This window comes from Ranitomeya variabilis, chromosome 5 (genome assembly GCF_051348905.1).
Source record: "Ranitomeya variabilis isolate aRanVar5 chromosome 5, aRanVar5.hap1, whole genome shotgun sequence".
Classification (NCBI taxonomy): domain Eukaryota; kingdom Metazoa; phylum Chordata; class Amphibia; order Anura; family Dendrobatidae; genus Ranitomeya; species Ranitomeya variabilis.
Window position 1 is genome coordinate 313,726,899 of NC_135236.1, and position 12,800 is coordinate 313,739,698.

Consider the following 12,800-nt stretch of genomic DNA (forward strand, 5'->3'; position numbering starts at 1 on the left):
GAAAATTGGCATAAAAAAAGCAGCAAAAATCTGCAGCAAAAATCTGCAGCAAAAAAGTCCTGTGTGAACGTACCCAAAAAAACGCACCAAAAACGCACCAAAAAAACGCACCTAAATTAGCATAAAAAAAGCAGCAAAAAAGTCCTGTGTGAACGTACCCTTATACATATAAAAGTAGAGTAAGTTTAGCATAGTAATAAACCTTACTTTAAGAAATATTAAAATCAGGATGATCAACTCTTAGGACTCATAATCACCTGCAAGAAACTCGGATGAGTCTCGCATGTTAATACCCGGCACTCAGATCGGAGCGTGCAGCCGCATGTATTCATATATACGCCACTCCTGAGTGCCGGCAGCAGCGCCGGGTTTTAACATGCGAGACTCATCCGAGTTTCTCGCAGGTGAGTATGAGCCCTTAGGGAGATCCCAGGACTGGAAAATTCTGGACTCAGAGTCTCCGTGGGAGTAGCGTGTTATAAATATACCCCGGTGATTGGGAAACAAATAGTACAACAGTAGGGACACAATGCCCTGCAGTTTACAGAGAACAAATGTAACAACCCTGTATGTTGAATCACATGGGGAACAGTGGAAGAAATCTTTACTGTAAAAGTTCTCATGGGTGATCTTGTCCTGGGGGCTGGGGAATATGTTGGGCAGAGTTTGGGCATCTACGCTTTTTATTATTTGATTGCCATATTGGGGGAGCGGTAGATGATGGCGATCCAAGTTCCCCAATCCAAGACATTTGGAAAGGGAGTGTCCAAAGTCTTGCAGAAGTTTTCTCATTTGTAATAAGGAAAAAATAAAACAGTATAAGTAATCACTAATAAATATGTAAATGAAATGGTCTACGTCTACCAAGTAACATTATAGAAACTGCCAGTGCAGCTTTTTGTGACCACTTTTAATTTCTTTGGGGCATAGACTAAGCATTCCTTTTGTCAAAAATCAAAATTCTAGAGATCTGTAGTGCTCCAAGTGTGTGGTAGAATTATTTCTTAAATCTTAGTGATGAGTTAAGATTTCTGCGGTCATTTTTTGGGGCTCACCAGTCCTCTGTTTTAGTATATGTGCTTTTAGAGATGTTTTCTAGGACTAGTTTGTGCAGTGGAGGCTCTGTCAAAGCTGTTTAATTTCATGTCAAGTGATCTAAATTGAATATTTTTTTTACCTGACATCTTAGGATATTCATTTTCTTTTGTTTTAAAAGTGCTACTTTAGTGAATTAAAAATAAGTTTAGCATTTTTATCTTCATTATTAATTTTTTTATTTATTTGTAAAGTTTTGAAAAGGCCTTAATTTTGGGCTGGTATGACTTTACATTTTTTTTATCATGAGCTAGAATTAAGATAGAGATGGAGGAGGCACTATTTTGGTCATAATTGTACAGACTTTAATTTGATATGTCACAATACTATGTTGATGTTTTGTTTTTGAGGAGTCAAATTCTAAATTTTGATGTGTGATTTTGGAAATACTGTTTATACATTTTTTTTAAAAATGCATATGTTTTACTTGTGTTGTTGGTTACATCAGGTATTTAAGTTCGGATCTCAATAGGATCATATTTCTAATGCAGGAGTCAGACACAGCGTGTAAAAAATTAGTCCGTTTTTCACGGCCGAGAACCGCACAAATGTTTTCTAACAGTGATCCGTATGTAATCCATTTGCAATGCGAGGCTGTGATGTTCTCGCATCTAAGCATCCGTATGGTGATATTTTATCGCCGGCTTGCAAAATGGACATATAATGGATCCCGGACCAGAAAATCATGATTAAATAATGTGAAAACCTATTTATTGGCTCCACAAGTTCCATCCTACAAGCAAAAAAAATTGCGTGGTCTCCCACGCAATTTTGTTCACCAGAGTGGAAAAGCCGGCGCAGATATTTGTAGCCTGGGAAGGGTTTAATACCCACGGATCTTCCCAGGCTATGAATATCAGCCCACAGCTGTATATTTAGCTTTTACTGGCTATTCTAATAGAGGGACCCCCCCCCAAAAAGAATGACATGGGGGTCCCCCTATAATTAATAGCCAGAAAGGCCACGCAGACAGCTGCGGGCTAATATTCATAGCTTAGGAAGGGGCCATGGATAATGACACCCCATTCCCCCCCCCCCTCCCCTGGCTAAAATTACCCGTACCCAGCCACCCCATTAAAGGCGCCTGGGCTCCCGCGCAAGTTTCTTCGCCAGATAGAGAAAGCCAGTGACTGAGGGCAGATATTAATATTAATAGAAAGGGACCATTGTTATTGGGCCCCCCTGGCTAAAAACATCTGCTTACAGCCACCCCAGAAAAGACGCATCTGTAAAATGCGCCAAATCTGGCACTTAGCCTCTGTCTTCCCATTGCCCTGTTGCGGTGGCATATGGGTTAATCTCACCTTGCTATTATAAGGTGACATTAAGCCCGGTTAATAATGGAGGTGTCAATAAGACACCTATTCATTATTAACCCCTCTCTGACCTTAGGCCCAGGTCACCTCGACGGAATAGTATGTCTATCTGACCCTCGACGGGATAGTACGTCATATGTGATCAGCCGCGCTCACGGGGGGAGCGTGGCCGATCGCCTCCGGGTGTCAGCTGATTATCACAGCTGACATTCGGCACTATGTGCCAGGAGCAGTCAGACCATTCCTGGCACATTAACCCCCGGAACACTGCGATCAAATATTATCATAGAGTTCCGGCGGCATAGGGAAGCATCGTTGCTCCGAGGGTCTCCTACCTCCTCCTCCCTGCAGGCCCGTGTCCAAAATGGCTGCGGGGGGCCTTCCGGGTCCTGCAGGGAGGTGGGTTCCAAGCGCCTGCTCAGAGCAGGCGCCGGGAAGCCTCCCTGCACTGCCTGTCAGATCGCTGACCTGACACAGTGCATTGCAAAGTGTCAGATCAGCGATCTGTCACTATAATGTGATGTCTCCCCCCCCCCCCCCTAAAAAAAGAAAAAAAATATTGTTCCAATAAATACATTTCTTTGACTAAATAAAAAAAAAAAGCAAAACAATAAAAGTACGCATATTTGGTATCGCCACGTCCGTAACGACCCGACCTATAAAACTGTCCCACTAGTTAACCCCTTCAGCGATCACCGTAAATTTAAAAAAAAAAGGAAAAAAACGCTTTATTATCATACCGCCGAACAAAAAGTGGAATAACACGCGATCAAAAAGACAGCTATAAATAACCATGGTACCGCTGAAAATGTCATCTTGTCCCGCAAAAAACGAGCCGCCATACAGCAGCATCAGCAAAAAAATTAAAAAGATATAGTCCTCAGAATAAAGCGATGCAAAAATAATTTTTTATATAAAATCTATTTTATCGTATAAAAGCGCAAAAACATGATATAAATGAGGTATCGCTGTAATCGTACTGACCCGAAGAATATACTGTTTCACGTTTGATAAAATTGATAAAGCAGTTTTAAACACCCCCTCAAAAGAAATTCACGAATTGCTGGTTTTTGTTCATTGTGCCTCACAAATATCGGAATAAAAAGCGATCAAAAGTCACGTGCCCGAAAATGTTACCAATAAAAATGTCAACTTGCCCCGCAAAAAACAAGACTCATTTCTCCACGCAAGCAGAGGTCAACCTCCCCGAGGTCATTCATCCTTATGTTCACAGCCTTTTCACTAGGCACTGCTCCTAATAGCCAGTTTCCTACTCCACACTGATGAGGGGCAAATACCCCGAAACAGCTGTCTGTGGATGGATACCATGTTTGGCATAGGTGGTTTTCCTTTATTGGATGTTTTCCTTTATTGGATGCTGCCCTTCCCGTGGTTGTTCCTTCCCGGGGAAAGGCCTGGCTATTCATTGCTTGCGTTGAGAAACACGTGATGGTGTCTCCGCAGCTTCTTTACATGCATTTGCATATTTCCCATAAGGGATGGGGGCCGTGTTCTGGATCACTGCGTTGAGAAACACGTGATGGTGTCTCCGCGGTGTTGGATGTTTTGGTCTCCCCGAGGTCATTCATCCTTATGTTCACTTGACTGTACAGGTGACAGGTATGGGATATTGTTGCTTTTTTATTTTTAACTTCTTTTTTTGCAGAAGAACGAGGGCTTCGCTTGGCTTGAGAATGTAATAAAGATGGAAAACCTGTGTGTGTGTGTATTGCCCAATGGTGTGGTGACGTTTCGGATGTAATATCCTTTCTCAAGCCTTGAGAAAGGATATTACGGGCAATAATCTCCTTTTTTTTTTTTTTTTTTTTTTTTTTTTCATTTATTTGTGCTGTTTTCCCTTTTTTATTCTATCATTGGAAACCATTGGACTACTGGTTGGGAAAGCTTTGCATGTCATCTAAGGTAACACTTGATGCTGTATATATATATATATATATATATATATATATATATATATATATATATATATATATATATATATATATATATATATATATATATATATATATATATATATATTTATTTATTATAGAGGAAAATTGCATTGGTTCCCTTGAAACTGAATTACCCAGCTGATGAAAGTACCACAGCATGCTGTTATTTTTTCTGGTAAAATGACATGTTACTCATCTGGCTCTGCCGTTATTTATGGTTTTCATATAACTGAACTGCAATATTTGAACCGATGTGAAAATAGCTCAAGTCTGTAGAGTGTCCTGGATGTTATGAGTGGGCCATTTATGGCACGTAAATGCGTTTTATAGCTGCATAGCATTTATTTGACAAGTCATTTAGCCTTTGATTTATTTTCAGATGAATTGAGAAAAATGCAAGAGCAAATGAAGAAATTGCAGGAAAAGCTTCAGCAGACTGGTATTGCCCAATCACCAAGCTCTGTATCACAAGGGAAAACGCCGAATAACAAAACTAAGGCATCAGGTAAGATGCATTTATTATGGCAAGGTTCTCCTTGGACGTTCAATCTGGAATTCCTCTTGTGGTTTATTTGTAAAGCTTCTGGTAAAATCTTTATTTACCCCGCATTTTAACTTTTCTTACCTCCTATAGTTTTCTCCCAAGCTACTTCTAATGCTATTGCTGCTGCTAAATAGAAATTATGGTTCATGATAGTTTTCTTTGTGTGTTTTGTTTTTTGTTTTTTTAGTTTTGTTTAACTGTATTCATAATGGCTTTTGATTTTTCCTCTTCTGGACTAATCGAGGTCACACTGCCTTGTGTAGCCATTAGTTAACCCTTTAAAAATGCCTTGCATAACAATGATTTTAGACCATTCTTTCTTTTTTTCTTTTTTTTTTTTTTTTAAAGCCGCAAAACCACAATGCAGTCCTTTGAAGGAAAGGAATGTCCCACTTTTGCGTGAATCCAGTGACTTTGCTGCTCAGCTGGGAAGCTCACAGACATCTAATGGAAAAATTCAAGCTGCTCCCAAAAGAAAGTTGGCTATGTCAGGTAAATGCAAAAAAGAAATCTGATAACATTAGCATATCAAAGTTTAATATATAGTTCTTTAAAGCTACCGTAATTTATCCACAATGTAAGGTCACTTTCACAACACTGAGTATTTGACGAGCTTTTGATGTTGCAGCATTTCTGTATTTATTAGCTAAATTAGGTCACTAAGTTTGAGGGCTTTTTTTTTTTACTTGTATTTTTCTCTATTGCTTTTTTGGGGGACACAGGAAACCCTAGGTGTATGCTGCTGCTGCCACTAGGAGGCTGACACTATGCACAAAAAAGTTAGCTCCCCCTCTGCAGTGTACACCCCACTGACTGGCACTAGGATAATCAGTTTAGCTTACTGTCAGTAGGAGGTGGACACGGGTCTTTCACTAGATCAAATCCCACGCATGCGCACCGACTCTGGGCATACAGACCCAGCTTCATGTCAGATATTCCAGATATGGTGGGGGACACACTGACACGCATAGTGTGCGCACTCACACGTCATGTAGGCGCTGACTCAGAGCGCCGCCGGCGCGTGTGCACATCTGACGTGAAGCAGGGTCTGTGCACCCAGAATCAGTGCACATGCCCGGAGAGCAGATGGGCAGCGCGCATGTGCGGGATTTGATATGTGGTTGCCGTGACTTCGGGCCAGTCACGGCAATCAATGCAATGCTGCGGGCATGCATAATTTCAAAACCACACTGACTGATCTGTGACTGAAAAGATAGTCACCACCCCCATGACGGAACGAAGATTCCCTCACATTCCTTTTCTAAAGCTATAAAGTGTTTTATGAACTTAATGCTTGGTGATTTTATTTGACAAAAGCATGTTAGTGATGCACATTGCTTCACCAGCAAGCGCATTGGGACCAGTTTAATAGCTAAAAACGAGGTGACCAGTTCCCTTTAAGTTTAAATGTTAGTCTCTTTAAAATATTGAACTGCAATCGTCATCATGGGCAGCACGGTTGCTCGGTGTTTAGCACTGTTGCTTTTCAGCACTGGGGTCCCAGGTTCATATCCCACCAATGACAAAATCTGCTAGAAGTTTGTTGTCCCTGTGTTTGCGTGGGTTTCCTCTGGGTTCCCCAGTTTCCTCTCACACTCCAATACATACTGATAATGAATATAGATTGTGATCCCCACTGAGGACGACATCTGATTTTATGTGAACTTCCTGTACAAAAATCACTTTTGTCATTCTTTTGCAGAAAATAAAAGTCCGCCTCTTGCTCAAACACCCAGTTTTACATGTCAGTTAGGAAAATCTTGCAAGCCAAGCCCAGTCTCTGCATCACCAGTGAACTCTAGTGGATCTCCCCTCATCCCACAAGTTTGTGTTGAGAGGTTCTCTGGTCTACGGCTCAGGTAATACCTTTGTTTTTTGGTTTTCTTGGGAATTGTGTTTAACTTTATATTAGCATGGTAATTCTATTGCCTTACATGGGCGACTTTAGCTTGGATATGAAGAAAAAGTATAAGGGAATGACTTCTCCACTTCTTGACAAACATTGATAAACTTTGCTCTAGACTGGATGAATTCACTTTCTTTTCTTTAAATTAAAGAAAATCCAGAGTTTCATCCTCTGAAATGGAAAGGAAAATGGATGGAAGGAAGCTGATCCGACTGTTTCAGCTGAAGAACAAAATTGCCACAGAAAAGTTAGAGGATCAAGATTGGGTGACCTTTGGTGTAATTGTAAAGAAGATGACCCCACAAAGTTCTAATAACGTAAGTATTGGTTTGCAAAGACTGTGATGGAGAGTCTGTTTGAATTTTTTTGTTTTTAGGGTTAGTGTTAAAGGGCCACTGTCACCCCCCTCCAGCCGTTATAAACTAAAAGAGCCACCATGTGCAGCAGTAATTCTGCATTCTAACAAGGTGGCTCTTTTAGTTTTAGGTTCAAGTATACCCCAAATAAAGCGTTTTTATACTTAGCCACAATTCCTGTCTCTAGCCAGGGAGGCGGGTCCTCACTCCCCAGCTTGGCCAGCTCCTCTGCCGTCACTCACATCTTCCTGCGCCGCCCCCTCAGCGCTGTTATAGTTTCAAAACCGGCGCCTGCGCTGTGTACTGGTGTCCTGCGCAGACGCAGTAAGCTCTGGCCGTCTGATGTAATGGCTGATACCAGAGAACAAAAGACATCCACAGAAAACCAGGATGGATCTGCTGCACAGCAAATAGCTGTAGGACCTGCGATGACGTCACTGCCATGTGATTAGGGCAGTCACATGGCAGTGACATCATCGCAGGTCCTACAGCTATTTGCTGTGCAGCAGATCCATCCTGGTTTTCTGTGGATGTCTTTTGTTCTCTGGTATCAGCCATTACACAGAATATTGTGAGCTTACTGCGTCTACGCAGGACACCAGTACACAGCGCAGGCGCCGGTTTTGAAACTATAACAGCGCTGAGGGGGCGGCGTCGAAAGCGCAGGAAGATGTGAGTGACTGCAGAGGAGCTGGCCAAGCTGGGGAGTGAGGACCCGCCTACCTGGCTAGAGACAGGAATTGTGGCTAAGTATAAAAATGCTTTATTTGGGGTATACTTGAACCTAAAACTAAAAGAGCCACCTTGTTAGACTGCAACATTACTGCTGCACACGGTGGCTCTTTTAGTTTATAATGGCTGGAGGGGGGTGACAGTGGCCCTTTAAATACAATCGTATATCCTTTGTTGGTATGGTATATAATGCCTGCCATATATTTGTCTTACTTTTAGGGCAAAACTTTCAGTATTTGGCGGCTGAATGACTTGAAGAATCTGGATGCATGCGTGTCTTTGTTTTTGTTTGGTGATGTACACAAAGAGCACTGGAAAACAGAACAAGGAACGGTTATTGGTATCCTGAATGCTAATCCAATGAAGCCAAAAGAGGGATCAGATGATGTGAGTTACTATTTTCCCTACAACCTCATTTCTTGTGGACTGCTTGATTTTGAGAGAGTCCTATTTTGCTAAGTCAAGATATTGGATAGCATCACATTGTTCAAAGATTTTAATATTTTGACAGAGCACTAAAGTGAAATAAACAGGAATATTTTTTTCTCCTTCGCCTCATTGGGGACACAGGACCGTGGGTGTTATGCTGCTGCCAGTAGGAGGACACTAAGCAATTACACAATAAAATAACGCCTCCTCTGCCGTATACACCCTCTTCTGGCTCTATCCTGAACCAGTTCTTGCTTAGTGTTTGTAGGAGGCACTAGGGTCTGGTTTTGGACCCCGACTTTCTTATTTCCCCCCCCCCCCCCCCTTTTTTTTTTTTTTTTCCACTGATTGATCGGGCGACGGGGCCATTCAAGGTCCCGATCTCCCAAAAACATCAGCAGGCGGGAACGCGGAGTGTCGCCTCCACGTACCCCTCCTGCCACCTTCGTGTCAGACTGGGCTCTCATAGGGGCGATTGATACCTTTTTTTTTTTTTTTTTTTTTTTTACTCAAATATTTTTTAAGTATAAAATTCCAATAAAACATTTGACCTTAATACATGTATTTCCCCAACATTAACCCCCCCTTACCCACCCCTCCTTACCATTTAGACAGCTCATGCTCTTCTCAATATGTCTTGTAACAGTATATACATTATCAGTATGTAGTGTCTTCCGTTTTGAACATATAGACCATTATTGTATAGGCGAAACCACCTCAGGCCTTTCTTCCCTTAATCTCCTCCTACCCCAATTCCAGCCAATACGTCCTCAATTTATCATACAAAACCATCTTTCCTCTTTTCTGATACACTCCCTTTTCCAGGGCAATGGCTGACATTCGCAGTCTGTGGCCCCAGCGCTCCCAACTCTGCTCACAGTGAGTACGGCCATTTCAGTGGGAGGGAGGACTCCTTACCTCCCTCCCCCGGGGTCCTGTGTTGATGTCTGAGCCCCCGGGGTGATAGGCACCTGGCCCAATGCTTCGCCATGGCCATTAAGGCCTGTCAGCCTCCCCGCCTGCAGCCGCTGTCCTCACAGCTGGCTGCAGCTGCCTCCATGGCCACGGCTGTCTCCAGCTGCCGCCGTCCTGACTGCGGCCCTCTCCACCCACTGTGGCTGTGGTCGTTACCGCTAGCCGTGGCCGTCTCCATCTCTGCGGCTCTAATTTAGTCCCTGGCTTCTGCCCGAGGTAGGCCCGATCCCGCCCACCCAGCGGGCTCTGCCCTGCCCACCCGGCCAGCACCGCCCCCACTTTAGCTCTCTCTATGGGATCCTGAGTAGCCCTGCTTTCCCGGGACGCTGCATTATGCAGCCACGGCCCCCCGGGCCTTCTCTCCCCCCACTTTTTCTCGCGCTGAATTAACTCTCGTGGTTTTCTTCCTGAAGCAAAAGTACTGCGGACGCCGTTGTCAACTCCGGGCACCGCAGCAGGCGACTTCTCTGGGGGCACGGACGTAGGACTCAGAACCTAGGTAAGCTAGCCGCTTAACCCCTACATGGAAGTCGCACATATCTTAACCCCTCCACCGCAGGCACACCGCTTAACCCTTCACGGAGGCCTCCTACCTGTGGTAGCATCCCATTTTACAATATGTCTCAATCAAAAGCTACTAAAAGAGCTGATAACGTTCACACAGTGGTGTATGCCGCATGTGCCTCATGCAATGTCTCTCTACCTCGGAGGCCCCCTTACCCGTTTTGTACAACTTGTGATGCCTCAGGCCCCCAGGAGCCCCCCGCTACTGTAGAACACAGCTGTGCCAGCCTCCCAGAATGGGCCTCTTCCTTGACTCAGTCCATGGCTTCTCTCACCAAGGACTTAGAGTCCTTTCGTGATTCCTCTTCAAGCCAGAGCATCTCCCTTCCCTCTGTAGAGGGCCCCTCAGCCACACAAGAGCCTTCCTCAGACGTGGGCAGGACGGCCACAAAAAGGACACATTCTTCTAGAAAACGTACCCATGACCCGTCCCCATGGAACTCAGATGCCTCTGCATCTGGTAGCTCTGTGTCTCGTTCCCCCTCACCAGGGGATAGCAGCGAACACGACTCAGAATATGAGTCAGATGAGGACCCAGACCCGGACTCCCTGAGTTCCAGGAGTCTATAGATTCTCTCATCGAGGCTGTTAATCACGCTATGAAATTAGACTAAGAACCCGGTACTAATCCGGATCACCCAGTGTCTTTTAAAAGAACAAAATGTCCTCACAGGGACAGGAGTGGACGGAGTCACCTGCAGTAGATCCACCCATATCGAGACTTGATGCAAAAACTCTACTATCTCTGGCTGACAGATCTTCCATTAAAAATCTCACTGATCGTCAAATTGACAACCTGGCCAGGTCGGTTTTCGAGGCTGCAGGAGCAACACTATTCCCTTCATTCGCCACCACTTGGGTAGCTAGAGCTATGGTAACCTGGGCAGAGGCCATAGCACCAGTAGGGACAATAGCCTGCTGCCCGAGGTGACCAGTCTCGCCTACCAGATCGCCCGAGCAGGGGATTACGTAGTTCATGCTTCCCTAGATACACTTGCGGCCGCAAACGCCGTGACCATCAGGAGAGCATTGTGGCTCCGAGAATGGCGGGCAGACTCCGCTTAAAAGAAATCTGACTCCCTGCCGTTCCAGTACGGGCGTTTGTTCGGAGATAAACTCGATCAGATTATCTCAGATGCTACTGTTGGAAAAAGCAAATTCCTCCCTCAGCATAGGCCTAGTCGCCCCTTTTGCAACCAATCCCAGGCTCGCGTCTGACCTTTTCGCAGTACCACAGGCTGGTCATCCACAGCCCCTTCCGCTGGTTCGTCTCGCCCCCCACGCAGAGGCAGGGGTTCGCAACCTTCTTTCAGACCTTCTAACTCCTGGAGAAACAGATCTCCCCGATCTAGACCCAAAAGTGCCCCTTCCCGTAAATTCTCTTCTTATTGACTTGTTGCCCTCCGCGACAGAGCAGTCATCGTTCCAGTTCCTCCTGAGGAAAGGTTCAAGGGCTTTTACTCGAACCTCTTTGTCGTCCCAAAGAAGGAGGGAACCATGCGTCCCATTCTAGACCTAAAGTTGTTGAACAGATTTGTGTCAGTGCGCTACTTCATGATGAATCCCTTCGCTCCGTAATCGCTTCTCTGGAGACAGGGGAATAACTTGCGTCAATTGACATCAAAGATGCATATCTTCGCATTCCAATCTTCGAAAGTCATCAAAGATTTCTATGCTTTGCGGTCGGAGAAGAACATTTTCAATTCACTGCTCTGCCCTTCGGGCTCACCACCGCGCCCAGAGTATTCACAAAAGTCATGGCAGCCATCATGTCTATTTTACACTCCTGGGGCGTGGTGATTCTACCCTACCTGGATGATCTTCTCATGAATGGTCCGTCCTTTCGGGCTTGCGCAGAGAGCGTCAGTGTTGCCATCGACACTCTGTCTTGACTAGGTTGACTAGTGAACCTGGAAAAATCTTCCATTCCAGCGAATCCCCCTCTTTGGGGATGATCTTGGACACTTCCCGAGGGTAGGTAATTCTCCCTCTGGAAAAGATTTCCTCTATAATCATGGGAGCCAGTTGCTATCGCTTGGCCGCTTTCACTCTCTGCTTTTCGCCATGCAGGTCCTTGGGAAAATGGTGGCATCCATCGACAAGGTGCCTATTTTCACCTCCGTCCCCTGCAGCAGGCTTTGATATCAGCCTGGGACAAGAATCCAGCCTCCTTGGGTCGCCGCGTTCCCCTGGCACCCAGGATCAGGCGGTCTCTCAGGTGGTGGACAGCAAAGTCGTCATTGGATCAGGGAAGGTAATTTCTCCCTGTACACTGGCTGGTAGTGACCACCGACACCAGCCTCTTCGGTTGAGATGCGATCTTTCGTCACTACACGGCTCACAGACGTTGGTCTACTCAGGAAGCCAACCTTCCAATCAATATCCTCGACATCCGAGCGAATAAAACTAGCTCTTCATCAATTCCATCACCTTTTGACCGGACGTGCTGTCCAGATCCAATCCGACAACGCCACGGCTGTGGCGTTCATCAATCGCCAGGGAGGCACGCGAAGCAGAAGAGCGATGATCGAAGTGGCGCACATTCTACATTGATTTGTCTTGGCCCAATCGCTCATCTCCGCAGTTCATATTCCGGGAGTTGAGAATTGGGCAGAGGACTTTCTCAGCCGCCAGGGCATAACCTCAGGGGAGTGATCTCTTCACACGGAAGTCTTTCATCAGATTTGCCAGTGTTGGGGCACTCCAGATGTGGACCTCATGGCCTCCAGGCTGAACGCCAAGGTTCCGGCATTCCTAGCTTGATCCTGCGATCCGTTAGTCATCGGCTCGGATGCTCTAGTACTTCCATGAAGCCAATTTCGCCTCCCTTACATCTTTACACCACTTCCGCTGATCTCAAGGGTCATCTGGAAAATCAAAGCGGAAGGCATTCCGGTGATCCTCGTCGCTCCAGACTGGCCATGCCGA

The 12,800-nt window shown here is 45.2% G+C and overlaps 1 protein-coding gene across 1 annotated transcript in view; it reads left to right on the plus strand.

The window, feature by feature from the left end:
- The window catches only part of MCM10 (minichromosome maintenance 10 replication initiation factor), a 104,993-nt gene that overhangs the window by 30,621 nt on the left and 61,572 nt on the right, over positions 1-12,800 (plus strand). The window contains exons 4-8 of the mRNA XM_077264611.1: positions 4,746-4,871; positions 5,259-5,402; positions 6,613-6,769; positions 6,968-7,133; positions 8,124-8,291. Of these exons, the coding sequence (XP_077120726.1) occupies positions 4,746-4,871; positions 5,259-5,402; positions 6,613-6,769; positions 6,968-7,133; positions 8,124-8,291 (761 nt within the window). The remainder of the gene's footprint in view (positions 1-4,745; positions 4,872-5,258; positions 5,403-6,612; positions 6,770-6,967; positions 7,134-8,123; positions 8,292-12,800) is intronic.